At 33.6% G+C, this 17113-nt stretch overlaps 1 protein-coding gene across 1 annotated transcript in view; it reads left to right on the top strand.

The window, feature by feature from the left end:
• The window catches only part of l(3)76BDm (trafficking protein particle complex subunit 8 homolog l(3)76BDm), a 54492-nt gene that overhangs the window by 21333 nt on the left and 16046 nt on the right, over positions 1–17113 (top strand). Inside the window, exons 10-19 of the mRNA XM_089245606.1 lie at positions 407–557; positions 814–917; positions 1175–1448; positions 1563–1748; positions 4929–5046; positions 5143–5325; positions 8430–8581; positions 11775–11849; positions 14378–14644; positions 14773–15164. Coding sequence (XP_089101732.1) covers positions 407–557; positions 814–917; positions 1175–1448; positions 1563–1748; positions 4929–5046; positions 5143–5325; positions 8430–8581; positions 11775–11849; positions 14378–14644; positions 14773–15164 — 1902 coding nt within the window. The remainder of the gene's footprint in view (positions 1–406; positions 558–813; positions 918–1174; positions 1449–1562; positions 1749–4928; positions 5047–5142; positions 5326–8429; positions 8582–11774; positions 11850–14377; positions 14645–14772; positions 15165–17113) is intronic.

The following is a 17113-nucleotide window of genomic DNA, read 5'->3' as shown; positions in this document are numbered from 1 at the left end:
ACATTTGATAATTACAAAATTATATAGTGCTTGTATATTTATGGAGAATGAACTTGCTTGATATTTAGTACAGGGCTTGACTAATTTAGGTGTCAGGTCACCATGGCAGCTAAAAAATAAGGACTGGCACTTAAATTTCCTATGTGTGATTATTGAATAGAAGTCTAGGGACAACACAAGACTTTTGAAATTTATATCAGTGTGTGTCTCAACTTGAAAAGGAGCCATAAAGTCTTAGAAAAGTTGAAAAATGTTATTAATTTAGACAATTTTTTTAAAAAGAAATTTTTGGCTCCTATGAAATTTGGCTGACACCTATTTTTTTTTACGATTTGTCAAGCCCTGATTTAGTCATTCTATTTAATCTTTTGCTTCATATGCAAACAATCTTGTTTATATTTCTCAGTTACGGGCAAGATGCACCAGAATTGCAGGTTCGAAAACTGGGAGATCTTGCTTTTATGTTTCAACTTTATGAAGCTGCATATCAGGCTTATCATACAGCTAAAAGGGACTTCAGTGGGGATCAAGCATGGCTTTTTTTTGCTGGGGCATCAGTGAGTATGCAATATATATTGTAAAATATATGAAATTAAATTGCATTTACAAAAGAATAAGTTTTATGAATTTTGAATCAAGTTTACTGACTCTCTGTAAAACATAACATCAGGATGTTATTCTGGTGGGTGTTGAATGCTAGATTCATTATGACATCATAGTTATCATTTTAGACTTTAGTCATTAATATGTAATATTTAAATGATGTAAAATTTGCGATGAAAGCGATCAAGCTTAATAATATTCTTGTTTTAGGAAATGGCGGCATTGTCTGTATTCATGCAGGGTAATAGTAATCTTCATGAATATCCAGCTCGATACATGGAAACAGCTATCACAACATACCTTCATACTTGCAAGTGAGCATTAGAGTTTCTCCTCTCGTAATTAAAAGAACGTGATTCTCAATGCAAATATTTTTAGCAGTATAACCATAAAACCAGGCCTTGATCGTTAAAGCATTGATACGTTGCTCTATTCATTTTTATTTGCTGATACTTACTTTAATTGTCATCAATGTATTACGTATGAAATGTATGCATTTCTTTCTTCTCTTTTACCATATAATAGTAATATGTAAGCATGCAAGAAGTTTGAAGTTAAATTTTATTTTTAGAGTCTCAGAGTTGGCCATGAGAGCTACTTTCTTGAGTACAGAATGTTTGAAGGCCAAAGGCTTGTACAGGGATGCTGCCTTGCAGTTTATGAGGATGCCGAGTGAAACTGACCTCCCATGTGCACTCTTTCTTGAACAAGCAGCACATTGCTTCATTTGTTGTAAGCCACCGAAATTGAGGAAATATGCTTTCCACATGGTACTTTCTGGTCATCGTTTCAGCAAAGCTGGCCAAAAGAAGCATGGTTTGAGGTGCTATAGACAGGCTCAGCAGGTATTTGTATTAATACAATTTGAGAACAAATCTTATGCAAAAATGTCAAAGTAAAGAATTAAGTTTTTTTTATATTGTGTTTTCCTGAAATTAATTATTTGATTTTTAATCCAGGCTTACAGCCGCATCGATTGGAATTTTGCTAATAATCACATACATTCTATGATTGGCCGATTTTCGATGCACCTGAATCATTTAGAGAGTGCTTGCGAAGCATTCAAGCAAGTTATTATATCACAGTGTCACAAACCTACTGGTGATCATTCCAATCAACTGAGGGATTATTTGCTTGCCTTAAAGGTAAAATTGTATTTTGAATTTTAAAATGAAGAAATGAACCATGATAGAATTTTTATTATGCAATAAATCCATTTTCTTCCCTTATCACGTGCAAAAAAATGAAAGGTAATAATATATATTTTCATTGTTTCCTCAATGCATCATAATTATGCAATCAGCTTTTATTTAGATCAGGGGTGCACAACCTTCGGCACTCGGGCCAAATGCAGTTCACAGAGGATTCCATCTTGTTGCGAGGTGTGTTCCGGTATGAATAACATCAATTATAAAAATCTACCACATTTCCTTCATAAAAATACCATAAATCAAAATCCATACGTCACATCTCCAATGATCGCTAAAAATGTGTCAAGGATAAGTAGTTTCCAATAATTGCCAAAACATTGTCAACAAAAAATGAAGTTGCCAATTGTAGCCAAAAAAATTGTCCAAAGCATGTCCCCAACTGTTGTAAAATTTTTGAAAAATCACTGATGTCGGGAAATGGTTCATGCCAGTCACCATGTAATTTTTTTTCACCAGAAAAAAAAAACGTGTTTCAGATGAATAAAATATTTAAATGACAATGATTGAGATAATTAGTCATAATTTTCATAATAAAACTTATAAGCTTCATTCAAAGTATGGACATTTTGTAAAAAGATTGGAATGGCCAATTTAAGGTGAACATCCAGTAAAATAAGGTAATATAGTTATTATATATATACTATACAAAGGTTTTTAACAGCTGGCTGATACGGAGATATATTTTGGAAAGAGAATTCAACTGCCCCTGCGGTTGATTTGATTTTCTCCCTTTCCAAAATATATCTCTGTATCAGCCAGCTGTTAAAAACCTTTGTATGGATAGCAGAGAGTGACATCATCCTCAGATATATATACTAGTTTCTAGCTTGTAAGTGGCAAAAAATACCACATATCTGGCCTGCAGACTAAAAAGGTTATGCACCCCCGATTAAGATAATTGGTTACTAATGAGTGTATTCTAAGCATTTCGAAGAGAACAAAAGCTTAAGTAGCTATGTTACTTACCCATCTTAGTTGGGGCTAAAATATTCCCTTGTCCTCTGTAGCATTTAAACTCTTTTCCTCTTTTGTTTTTTCACCACTCTTGTACGTATTAGGAATCTGGTCTCCTTATCTTAAAAAACTGAAATCAATCTTTTGCTGAAAGAATTTTCATTTTGTCAGAAAAATACTGGGACATATGATCAGATCGGAACGCGAACAAACACATATTTCTGCACTTCTTTCAAAATTTATATTACGTTATACTGCTCGTTATCGAAAAATTGCCAAGCAATGGGCTACCTGACTACAATATTATCCTTAAATTCCAAAGAAAAGTTGAATATTAAATCACTCATGCAAATTTGTTTTGATGTAAATACGTTGTACATAGACAGTGAAATCCTTGAAATCACAATCCGCGGGTTATGTGTACATATGGCAACTCCAATGATCCTGAGGCATGTACTAATGGCCTGCTCAGCTTATAATTTATTTAAATGGAAATATACTTTGGTAACCCCCACCCCATTATACAACCCATTCCCCAGCATGGCTCAACCTAACCAGGTAACAGGCATATATCTCTTATGGAACAGAGTCTGGGCTTTGTCTGGTGTGATAGTTATACAACCTCTTTCATTGCTTTTTTAAAAAAATGGAGACAAAGTCAAAATTGTTTTTTTCATTTATTGTCTTATTTAATATCCTTTAGAGATCTTTTTGAGGATAGAACCTGTCCCCTTTTGTAAGTTATTACCTATTCAATTATTTACATTCACAGTATTTTTTGCTCTTCCGTGTGTAACATAACTCGTGAAACGTATTTTATAAATCATGATTGTTAAAACTATCTGGTATATAAATGGAAGAGATCATATATAATAGCTAATTCTTGTACATTTTTTGTAACAGGGTTATTTTTAAATTGCTTTTGTACTAATCTTGACTCACTGCATTTATTCTTGCTTGCTACCCATTGCAGAGGCATTTTGCTTAATTCAATAAAGCTTATGTTATGTCGGGTGCACAGCCTCCGACCCCTGGGCCCAGATGCTGTCCCCAAAAGGTGTTCTGGCAGATAAGTATCAATGCACATACATGTGCCGGCTGACCATATTTCCTTCATGAAAATGCAGGTGTATCACCAATTATCTAAAAAAAGAGGCGAGCAAAGTTGCCAATTACAGCCATCATAATTGTCAAAGACGAATAAAGTTCCCTATTTAAGCCAAAAACAATTGTCAAAAGCAAGTAAAGCTGCTATCTATTGCTGTTATCTATTGTTGGCAGGAAATAGAAGGCTACTGCATGTCACAACAGGTAAAAAATTCACAAAAAAAGTACATGATACAAAAGTATGTGAGATGAATATATTTATGCGACTATAATTTATTATGGTAGTCATAATTATAATATAATGATAATTAAAATGACTGTCATAATAAATTATAGCCATAATTTAGTTAAATAAATTATAGTCATAATTTAGTTAAATAAATTATAGTCATAATTTAGTTAAATAAATTATAGTCATAATTTAGTTAAATAAATTATAGTCATAATTTAGTTAAATAAATTATAGTCATAATTGTCACAATCTGAAGTCATGAAAATAATTTTAATTCTTGATTTTGAAAACTCAAGCAAGCCTTGTTGAAAATAAGGGGGAAAACCGGTCATTATATATATATATATATATATATATATATATAAAAGAAGTTGGATAGCCAAAATTAATGGAATTGCCCATAAAATTTGGGGTGATATGGTAGTCTTACATGTACAAGTTTCTGGCCTGCAAGTGGTGGAAATACCGCAGATCTGTCCCGCCCCGCAGATTTTAAAAGTGCACCCTGCATTATATGATTTCAGATATCATATTCGAAATAATGAAATTTTTTTAAATTTCTTTAACCTTATTTTTTTCTCATTTTTCTGACTGATTACTATCTAAATAGTCTTTTAAGTTAATATTTATCATGACTTTTGCACGAACATTTGATCAGCTGCTTACATTTTTTACTGGATATGTGGTCAGTTATGCAATTTTTTCTATTCGAAACTTGGTGAGATGAAAAGCAATTTTTTCTATTCGAAACGTGGTGAGATGAAAAGCAATTTTTTCTTCATTGAAATTGTTGATTTTTTTTTCTTCAATTTTATTTTCAGCAATCTTTAGCTCAACCACAATCCCAAGATAATTCACAGCTGCCTTCTTTGCCAGTTCCTTTTATAAACAGCCAGTCAACTAAGGTTCTTCTAGGAGAGGATAATGTCATTGAAGCAGGTTGGTCTCAAGATTTATTTTGATTGGTTTTGCATTTCATTTGACTCGTTTCTTGTTTGGTATGATTGATAAGAAAAGAATGTAATTTACTTTCAGGTGGCTCTTTACTAATCAGAAGTCGTGGGCTCGAGCGAGCTGATCTGAATAATGAAGTATGGGCCAAACTCGAAGAGATGCTTATAACTTCAGAAAAAACCTCTACACCTTTTCTTACTCCTCAAATGTACTGTTACACTCAAGACACTACCAATTTCATTCAACCTATTGCAGTAGCTAATGGTATTTTTCCTGTTTTTTTTAATTTTGATTTCATTGGTTTTGGTTTGAAATTTATATTTAGAAGATGAATTGATGAGATAGAGTTGAAATTTGTAGGTAGGGGCAATCGCAAGAGATGTTCAGAGAAATTAAGTTTCGTCTTTATTCTTCAGAGGCCAGCTTTTTACAAGCAAATATAGAAAATGTTTTGGCCACTTTTTAATTGTAGTCTCCACCTACATTGGTATATGTATCATATGCAATCAACATGAAAAAAATTTCCTGCTAAATCTGTGCTGTATGATTTGACGTAATTCTTGTCAGCTTGTTAGACCTTTGCATTGCTTTCAAATCAATGTTTAGATCCCTGGTTCCCAAAGTGAGGGGAGGCAATATGATTTTTTAGTGGGTGCAATTATAATTTATGAAAATTCATATTTAATGAAAAAATAATTTCTCAGAATCAAAAGAAATTCATATTTAGTGGAAAAACAATTTTAATTTAAACAATGCAAATAACAATTAATGAAAATTCATATTTGATATGAAAATAATTTAAAATTTCATGAAAATTAAAATTTTATGAAATAAACATGTAATCACATAATGAAAAAAATTATCTCAGAATAAATAAAATGATCCAATAATGTAAGGATTCTTATTTGACTCAAAGTCCTATCTGTTAATACGCCACTGTATAGAGGTACCCACAGTATGACGTGACTTGTTGGACCATTGGGCTGGGCTTCATGGAAATTTTTTTTTGTCTCAAAGGTTGAATAACTCCTGCTTTTGACCAGTTTAATAGTCTTTCAAGTTTCCTCCATGTGGATAGACGATATCTTTTGAAATAACTGCAGTAAAACCTCCCTTAACGGGAGGTTTCCCATAAGGAGGGAGCACAGAGAATCTCTCCTAGGAAATTTTGAGTTTTTAACCTTGAAAAAAGTGTTTCAAATTCACAGAATTTGATTGAAACAGCATTTAAAGAATTTTTTAAATATTTCACCTATTTTACTATTTTTGACCCCCCCCCCCCCACGCGAGTCTCCTTAAAAGGGCAAACAAGATGTTCTTGTGGGCTTTGAGAAAAAAAGTTGGGAACCACTGGCCTAGACAGTGCTGGCCATTGATTTCTCAATAATTTGGTAGGACATGATGTTATCACTATGAACACTCTGTAAGCTGTCATGAATGTCTGTCACACACTTCCAACATGTCCACATGTTTATTTTTCATCACATTTCTAGCGCATGTCTCAGTACCATATTGTTTCTAACTCAACAGAATGTGGGCGTGCCTGTCTGCTGTTTATCTGTCTTTTCTGTTCTTTTGCACTTATTCATGCACCTGCCATCCATTCGAGATAAGTTTGAACATGTGTGCAGATCTGCCAACTCTCCGGATTTAGGCGGGAGACTCCGGATTTTTCATCCTTCTTCCCTCTCTCTGCATTTTGGCAGAAAATTAGATTTTATGCGAGCTTTCACGTTGTCGTGACGTCAATGACTGCTGTCGTCATTAGGGAAAACACCCATAGAGGACAGCGGTGTTCATTTCCATTTAGCAGCCTTAAAAAAAAGTCTTGGTGACCGCATTTAAGCAACTGGCAAAGACGTGACTTTGTTTACATAGCGTTTATTGACAATAATTTATCAGGGGCATGACCTTGGTTGCTGAAATTACTGTATAATCGTTATTGTATTCCATTAACAGCCATTCTGTAAACACAAGTTTTCTCGCCAGCAGCTTTATATTTTGAAGTTTTTAAATTGTTTTAAATTGTTTAAATATGTCTTCAGAAAGAAAATATAAAACTTTAATCTATATAAAGCTAAATATAAAGCTTTTAAGAGTCCATATATCCAAGATTATCAATCAGTGATAGCATGTACGAAAAGAAACACTTATGTTTTATGAACTGTATGCAGATGAGATTTCTCTATTCCGCATGGAAAGACTGACATGGAATTAAATTCTGCTCGGGGGCAATGCAGAACCTGCCATGGGGGGGAATAGAACTTTTTCTTAATTGATTAAAAAAAAAAAAATTCTGAAATTTTTTTTTGATCGAGTCCATGAGTGCTAGGATGGAGGGTACCCCCCCCCCCCCCTCGGGAGTATCTCCAGATTTCTGGATTTTGAAAGTTGGCACGTCTCTGTGTGTATTTTTCATTTTCTACCCATTTACCAGTCATCTGGCCAATTAGTTTCTCCTTTTCCCTTTTTTTTTGGAAGTTTGATGGTAATAAAATATAGTTTTTGATTGAAATTTATTTATGAATACATGGAAACTGAGTTCACACATAATGTTCTTAGTTTTTTTTAAAATCATCAACATGAAAAAAGCGATAGCTATCAACTTTAATTACAGTTGACAGTTTTTTGAATGTCTTGTGTGAATTTTGATTTCCACATATTTTTATGCAAGAAATATGGACGGCCTTTTGTCTCTCTCTCTCTCTACTGATACTTTCTACCAGAAAACTGTTTGCAGGCTGAATTGAACCACTTGAAAGTCTGCACTGAACCTGTAGGCCTGGAGGTTGTGAATCTGTTCTATGATATGAAGATATTACTTTTTTTCTAGGTACAGTGATCTCTCACTTGTGTGTCAATTCAAGGGAACAAGGAAAAAAAGACATAAGTGGGAGACATATTATAAATAAATAAATAACATTATTATGCTATATCTTTGACAGGGAGTTCAGAAAATTGCCTTATAACTGAGAAAAATATATAAGTGAGAGATAACTATTATACAGTTGAACCCTGTTATAGCCCCCCCCCCCAATGTAACCCCAAACCCTCTTAGTTAGCGCCAGAATTTTTTCAGTGAACAAATCTTCCATTTCTAGGCTTAACGCATGTTAAACCACATTGATTCAATATAATGCAAAACTTGTTATAGCGCCAGAATTCTGTGAAATATAAATGGTGGCATTAAATCAGGGTTTGACTGTATGCTTCCTCCTTTTTTTTAAATCTTTTTTTTCTTGTTTTTTTATAAAATTTCAGTCTTATTGTGACTGATTGGAATGCATACTATGTATAACCACCGTAGCTAATTATGAATACATTGCCTACAATGATTCTCAAGCTTTCTTATTTTTTGAAATTTTCAGAGATTATAACTATCGAAGTGACCGTGAGAAATCCATTGAATGTACAGCTGACATTAGAAAATATCTTCCTGTTGTGGACTTTCACTGCTGATCCAGATGTTACCAGCAATAAAGAACCAGTGTCATTTTCAAATGAGTTGGAATTCAATAAAGTAAGCAGCTTGATTGTTTTTTAACCCCTCGGCTGTGGGAATAGTCTGAGAAAATGTCTTGCTCTGAAAATGGCTGAGTAAAATAAAATTCATTTTTTTCAGTTGGCTTTGGTAAAAGATAGATCACACTCAAACTCATAAGTTGCAAATACAGTGACACCTCAACTAATAGAGATAATTTGTTAATAGAGATAATAGTGAACTATTTAGGACGGACAATGTATGAAACGGAAACCTGTCTTCAACAAAATAAAAAAATAGTCCCTTCATTGATTAATGCTTTTATGTGTGTGCATCTTTGTAAAATGGAAATGTGTATAAAATGGAATATTTCAGTCTCTTGACATTCCCTTTCATACATGTTTGATTGTATAATACAGTGGTTCTCGAACTTTTGTCATCCATGACTCCCTTGCCTAGTTCATGATTGATCTGAAGCTCCTCAAATAGTTTACTAGATATTTTCACTTTAAAAAGAAAGTCTAAAAAGCGTAAATAGATACACAGATGAATATCCTCATCTCACTGTGTGCAGACTTTCAGAAACAATGGTATAATACAATTGAAAAAAAACATGATACAGAGAATCTGGGTTTGAACCCACAATCACCAACAAAATAGTGATTGAGGACAGGCAGGCATTTCACTACTGCTCAGCAATGTACAATCCCACATACTGCAAGCAAATCTGTTAAAAAAGTAGAGAAATAATAAAAAAAAAACCTAGAATACAATATATGTACACCATCTGTATGTTATTTTCAAAACTTGTCAAATTTTCTTTGGGAAAAAAATCCAGATCAATTTTCAGGATGATGGAGCACGCTGCTATGCTCATCATCCCTGGATGATGGGAGCTCACTGAGGGTTAAAGTAAATAATACATTAGGTTCGGATTCATATCGTGTGTATGATCATTGATTGTAGAAGAAGGTGGAGTATTATAGAAATTCAGTTTACATCCTTTTATCGAATTCAATAAGTTTTCTAGTTATCAATAGGTTGGCTATTACAGTTTTCAAAAAAAAAAATCTCGGAACCAATGATTATAATTACAATTTAATATTACAAGTTGCTCCTGCTTTATAAATAGTTTCAAAGAAATAATTTAAAAAAGTTATAACACTTATATAATTTTCTATGCGATTTACATCGTCGTCACCGATATATTGGTATTACTTAATCCTTTAACAGCAGATGTTTCCCATTGAACAATGGTTTTATTGGTTTGAAAAAAAATCTGCGTATTGGCTTCTCGCTCCTTGGTTGGGGGGGGGGGGGGTCCTTGGATTTTATTTGTTGGTAAAATGAATATGAATTAACATTTTTCGTGATCATCGGGGAGGGGGGTCGGAGTAACAGGGCTCCAGTCTGGCGACCCCCATGGGGAAGTTGACTCATTTTAAGGGGGGGGGGGGTGCATGATGAATCTCATTGTTTTTGTTCCTTTAAGATTATAAAATTTGTCGTTAAGCTGGTGCTTTCACGTTTCACTTTTTATAGCACTCTGACAAAGTGGGACAAAATAAGCAAGATATGATGGGAAGAGAAGAGGGGGTTGGATGCCGAAAGGTGCAGGATGACGTTGCCTCCCTAGTATAGCTATATCCATAAACATTTCCCGATATTTAATTTTTAATAAAAAATGTCTGACTCATTTGCAAATGCAGATCATGTGAAGCTGTCATGACTTGTAGAAGAGAAAACTGAATGAGTTTTCTTAAAAATACATTTCAAGGCTCCATGAAAAAAACAATGTATATCAAAGGATTTGAATGAAAAATGAAGTTAGTTATTTTGCAGCTTATTAGTATCTTTTCTGAAACAGTTTACAGTGATTTAACTCTCATTTGGTTAACATCTGTCATCTCTATCTCGCAGGAGTGGCCGCAGCTAAAGCAATGAATTCCCGATCTTTTTACGATAAAAATGAAATTTATTGCAAACGCAGTACTTTCAACTTTTTAAAATCACTTTAGTACTGCTACTGCAACTCACACTCTCTTTCTTATTGAACTTCTCAATACCTAATCCTCATCATAATGCTCCATTACGGTTGGAATTTGTGTTCTCAAACAGTCGCTTGTTACTCACGCAAAATTCATTCAACATTCAAGCCGCTTGTACAATCAAAATGCTTTCGCAAAATTCTCCTACTGATGCTCAAGCATACTTGTACAAAAGATTGAACATGCATGCTTGTCAAGCTTGCAGTTAAGTGTGTAGCTGATATAAGTCTATTTTTATTTTGCACATTTCCATGAACATAGGTAAGTCCAGAAAATTTACACGAAAGCACTAAATTTTTTCGTAATTTTCTTGGTCAATTTCTCTGAACTTGAGAATAAAAAAAAAATAGAAATACAAAATGGAAATCTACAAAAATACAAAAATAAAAATGGAAAACAAAAGAACCCTTTTTACACATCTCTAGAAATAGCATTACAATAAAACGGTTGATATTTGGAACATACACTATTACAAACATCTATTTAAAAAAAAAATAAATATGATCCCCACGTATTCTAAAGAGAGATCGGTACGATCTGTCCAGGGAATTTGTTAGTGTTAGTAAACATCTATGCCTGAACCAGGGTTTGAACCCAGACCTGCACAGCCAGACGCTAGCTCTCTAACCACTTGACTGCCAGGCGGCAATCTCTATTAATTTCTTTAATCCCACCTTTGAAAAAAACCAATGTTATGAGAATATTATGAGTAATATTTATTTGAAAAATTATAAAAAAATGTTATTAAGCTTAAATAAATCTTCGAAAATATGTACTTACTCTGAAAAGTCTTTGAATTTATGTATTTATATGCATTAATGTTAAAACAGGCCAAAATATGCAAAATTATATGTTACTGGGTGCAGCTTAAATGAGTTTATTTTCAATTTCTGGTTTGTTTGAGATCCCAAAACGTATTAAAATTGTACTTTTTGATGCATTACAACTATTTGACTGATACCAGAAGTAATATATCAATTCCTTTTCTCTCTATCACAACCTACTCAACAAAAAATGCTGAAGTCGCAATAAATGTTGTATGAAATGAATTCATTCCAGCTTTAGAATAAAAAAAATATTACATTAAATATTTACCAGCTTATCACAGTTACGATTTGGAAAGATTTAATGGTAGCATTTCTATTGATTTAATATTATTGATATAATTGTTTCTTTATTTTCAGACAGTTGTATTAGATTCCGTTGTACAAACTACTGTTTTGCAGAAGGTCATTTTTGAGCCTCTCCAAGAGCAAAAGGTAGGTATCTTCTAGGTCAGTGTTTCCCAACTTTTTTGATGTTGCAGACCCTTGTAGTGTAAGTCAATGCACCGTAGATCCCCTGTAGCATCGGAAGGACAATTTCTATGCCTCTCTCCCCATAAAATCCAAAATGTGTTGTTTTTATAATTTGCGTATCACAAAAATGGAATTAATTACAATTTCATAGCATAAAATGCGTCATTCATGCAATGGTAGTAAGTTGAAATGATCCAGCAGACTCCTTACACAGTACTGATGAAGCCACAGGGGTCCACAGGTTGGGAAACACTGCTTGAGGTGATTAAAGTTTTAGTTGTAAAACAGTTATTTTATATTATTGATTTTTAAAGTCACATTATAGTTTTATTTTCTGGAATTACATAGTGTAATTTATTAACAGATTTACAAATAACCTATATTGATGTAAATTTTTTGAGTTGAATTTTTTTAATGTGTTAGTGAAAAATACTGCATATTATCTGCAGGTTATACATAGGAATTTCTTAGTGCAGACTTATGTGCTGTTGTCTTGTTTCTGCAGCTTTTTTTCCCTCTGAGAGATTTGAAATAAAAATGAATATCTTTTAAATAATTTTTCAAAGATTTTTACAGAAGCTTACAAATCAGTAAAAAAAAAAAATCAAATTTTCTACAAAAATGTGACAAACAACCCATTCTATTCTTTAAGATGTCGTCATTGATGAATTAAATTTTAACTAGTGGATTATTCACCGACGTTGATTGTACATGGACATTTTTTTTGCAAAGCCAAATTCATTTGTGCAGTTCATGTCAGGGTTATGCTTTTGGATATTGTTTTGAATACAATAGACATATAACACGATGAAAAACTTAACTTTTTTGCATATTACAATGTTTTATTTTTAAACATTAGTATTTTGATTTCACTTTTGTAATAAATTAATTATAATTTGCAATTTTAAATTTTTTGACATAAAAAAGTTTGATCATATATAATACTTTATAGTTTATTTATCTAAACTACTCATTACCTGTGTTCAATATACAAGTGAAATAGAACTGTTTCTTCAAAAATATGTGTGATAGGGTATCAAGGTTAGGTTTTTGACATTCAGAAATCAAACTCAGTATTAAAACAATGAAAAATGTATTATCAATGTCATTAGTTTTATAACCTGGTAGATGTGTTAAATTACAAAACACTTACTTTCATGTGGATTGAAATGTGTTTTATGTTTTGAATTATAATTACTGGGAAAAAATATCTATTTTGAATTTTCTGGTCTGCCCAATATTTCATTCCATATACAAATTCTCATGCAGCATCTGCTAATTTAATTGAGCTAATTGCTCATTAACCTAATTTATTTTCACCTAAAAACTTTTTAGCTCACATTGTATAAATCCAGAGTTTTGAAGCATATTTCAATCAAAGCAGATCTAACAGGACTTGATACCTAAAGCATTGTTTTACACGTGCATTATAAAAATGCTAGTAAACATACCATATCATAGTCAAACTTAGAATCACATACAATCAGCACTGCTAAATTAAAGGACATTTTAATTCTATAATTTAGTATTTTGATTGTCAAGGGTTTTGTAATGTCACGCACAATAAAGGTATTGTTTTAAGTATCAGTGATTATCTAGATAACAGAAATCAGCATTATATGCATGGTGCAAAAGAACTTTTTAAACACCTATCTGTTATGAAAAGAGTACACAGCAGATGTTTATATCTGTACATTATAAGCAGTTGAAGAAACGTTGGAAGGTCAAGAATCATCTTGAATCAAAGAATTTCAAATCATCCCATACTTTTCCCTTCAGTGTTTATGTTATGCTTTATTCAAATTGTATATTTTATAAGAAAAATATATTGTCCAAAACAATTCTGTGTGTGTGTAGAGAGTATAAATTATTTCATGATCATATTAAGTATTTATTCTTTGTATAACATAGTCACTTTAAATATAACATGCAATTGACGTGTGTATTTCCTGTAGGAATTTTATATTGAAAAGAAATATTTAAGATTTTTAACGCAGTGTTCTTGACACGTCAGTTTAAACCAGTTTCCCAACCTTTTTGTCCCATCGCCCCCTTCAGAAATTTTTTCTCCTATCGTTCCCCCCCCCCAATGCAATCTAACCCATATGATCCTGTGTTATACCCATAGCTTCTACCGCCCCCTCCAGGGGGCATGCGGCGCACATTGGGAATCACTGGTTTAAACCGTCAAAAACCTGCCAACCTTGGTTTATATGTAGAAAATTACAGTAAATAATGTACAAATTCTTCAGCTTGGAAAATACTTCACTTAGTTTCACGTTTATCAACAAATTTTTTTCTTTACAATAATTCACAAAATGTATGAAACTCATAACGCAATTGTTTTTTATTCTTTGTGATTCAAATTTAATGCCATAGTCTGTTTCATATAAAACTGGGAACTTATTTTGAGAGTGAGTTTCAGTTAGTAGTTTTTTACCCTTGCTGTCACGACTGCTTCATATTAAATTGTTTTTTTTTATATATAGCTTCAACTAGCTTTGAAACCAATTCGTATCGGTACACTTCTTGTGAGAGGGCTTTCCTATAGTTTGTTATCTCCAGGTGGCCAAACAGACCAAAAAGGCACATCCGAAAACTCAGTGAAAACAAATAGGTTATCTCTTCAAGGCAAACAGCTGATAGAAGTGAAAGGACCCAGGCTGAATAGGCACTTAGAAGAGAGAACTTCTAAGATTTATGCCACAGACAATCGTCTTAACATTGAAGTGGTCACGCCTTTGCCAAAGTTAGAGGTAAAAAGTGTACTTGTGTTTGATTTTCCCAGGCTTTGCATTCTTAATCTATCTGTTTTTTAACAGATAAAAATGATTTTTTACATATTGGTAATTTTTATTTATGTGACACCTTCATTTATTTTAAGGTGAAATATACAGCTTTTCCAGAGAGCATATTTTGTGGAGAGATTCATAGAACAATAATAGAGTTTGCTAATGTCGGTCATCAAGTTCTTCGCAGAATAATCATGACCTGTCCAACTCCTACTGTCTTTACCCTCGGTTATGGTGCTACAGACAGTCCTGCCCAAATCTATTCAGAAGTGCCTGGTGTCAGACATTTTGTGCCTATTATATCCAAGTGGACAAACTGTGATTGGAAATGCGAGGTCAAGGGATCGGACGGGCAACATATTTCTCTGAAGCCTGGTGAATCCTATAAATGTGTGATGTTTCTTAGAGGACCTGACACCCCGGGAGAACACAACGTAGAGCTACTGATGTATTATGAAATGGAACAACCTCATCCAAAACTGAGGTAGTTTTCTTTTCGTTTACTTTGATTTTTGACTGTGTGAATTATGCTACACTTTTTGGAGTAAAGAAGGGGGAAATGCATGAATCTACCAATTAAAATTCATGCAAAGAAATAAGAAACCAGACACTCGTAATATTGCGGAGCCTGTATGAAATGTGGGTCAAGAGACTGAGATGATATTGTCCCCCCCTTATGCCAGCATCACGAATGTGCAATGTCCTTTAAAAAAAAAAGTAAGAAATGACGTTCGAATATTTACTTTACCCACATGTTACTCTATGGAAGTTATTTTCCTCAAATATTTTGTAATGTGTTCCAATAAGGATAAACATTTGCATTTCAGGCAAAAATTTAGATAGCAAAATAAGGTATCCAAACAGCTGATAATAAAGGAAAAAATTTTCACATTCACTCTTCTGGCATAAGGGGGGACAATATTTTGTTTCAGATCAGGGGTGGGTAACTTCTCTTGGTTCGAGGGCCAACATTATGGTCTGCTGCAGGTCTCAGACTGCACCAGGGGCACCACACTGGTGTATAAGCTGCACTTGGAAAATGTGCAGATTTGTATACCCCATAAGTAAGTTTCGTCCACAAATTATTCCATTTGATACATTAATGGTTTGAATGTTCCTGATAAAATCAGATGTGTGGTACACGCATTCTTTTTATGAGAGCAGGGACGTCGGAAGTGTTTTGAACCTGTGAGTGTTCATGTAGGAAATTTGGATTTCTGAATAAATTTTGGGCGTTGCTCAGACCTGTGCCAGAAATTTCCATGCCTGTTGAAAACACCCACAGAACCCCCTAGTTCTGATGTTACTGTACGTGAGCTGCCTTATTTAACCAAAATATCTGTGAATCAGTTTGAACAAGTACCAGTTTGGTGCAATGAGGAATGTCACCAACCTGCCAGTTAAAAATTCAGCGATGAATGCTTCTCTGTTTTCGGAAATCATGGTGCCTCTGTTAGGAAGTTCCATAATCAATAGCACAATATCAACCCACTATCAAATACAGGACATTTTTTGCCCATAGTCTGTATATCGTAGTTGGTTGAAATTTCATCCATCATGAGTTTGCGTCCACTCTGTAAAAGTTTTGTTGCCAGTAGAGCACCAAATATGCATTCAGATACAAAAGGCAACTTCCCCAACGAGAGGGAGAAAAAATAATGGAAAAAAAGAAGCCTATTATAACCTTCATGATCAATGTATGTGAAAAGGTAATACGGTGAGAAACAGTAAACTATTTCCATCACTAGAAATAATAAATGTTTGTTAATCAGGAAGTCTGTAATTGTAACCGATAGCTCAAATGATTACAGTGAATTTACTTGATACAGGGGCACAACAGAAACAGCGACATGACCACAGAGTCTCCCATCGAGGGGTTAGTGCACCAACCTCTCAATGAGTATAAAAAACAAGCCTACCATTCGGAATCGGCAATAAATTGTAGGTCCTGGTCTAATTAGCCCTTGTGTGCAGAAAATGGCAGTGGTGCGACAAATGATCAATGATACATAATATTTTTGCGTTGTTGGGGCCACACAAAATCACATCACGAACCACGTGCAGCCTGTGGGTCAGCTGTTGGCCACCCCTGTTTTAGATAGATTTCTGTTTTATAAAGGTGTGCTTCAAAGCAGAATGTGCCAAAACCTACTACTACTATTGAATGGGTATTTTTACCACAGAAAATTCCAGTCAGTCGAGGGTTCATTGCAGAACAATACAAAACATTCTGCTTTGGGGAAGGAGCATATGAAAGCACTTGTTATCAAACAGACGTTTATTAGCTGAAACATGATTTCTCATAAGTTTCAATGAAAAATCATTGAATTTGTTCCAGGAGCTGCCCAAAATTTAAAGATAAGTTTTTTAACACACCAAAAAAGCGCTGTAAAAATACAAAAACTGACAACTTCAAAATTGGATAATTGAAAA

The sequence above is a fragment of the Pholcus phalangioides genome, unplaced genomic scaffold (genome assembly GCF_987345545.1).
Source record: "Pholcus phalangioides strain wild (caught in Gottingen) unplaced genomic scaffold, Ppha-v1.0 ptg000016l_1, whole genome shotgun sequence".
Taxonomy (NCBI): domain Eukaryota; kingdom Metazoa; phylum Arthropoda; class Arachnida; order Araneae; family Pholcidae; genus Pholcus; species Pholcus phalangioides.
Note: the sequence above shows the minus strand (reverse complement) of the source record. Positions and strands in the feature narration are given on the sequence as shown.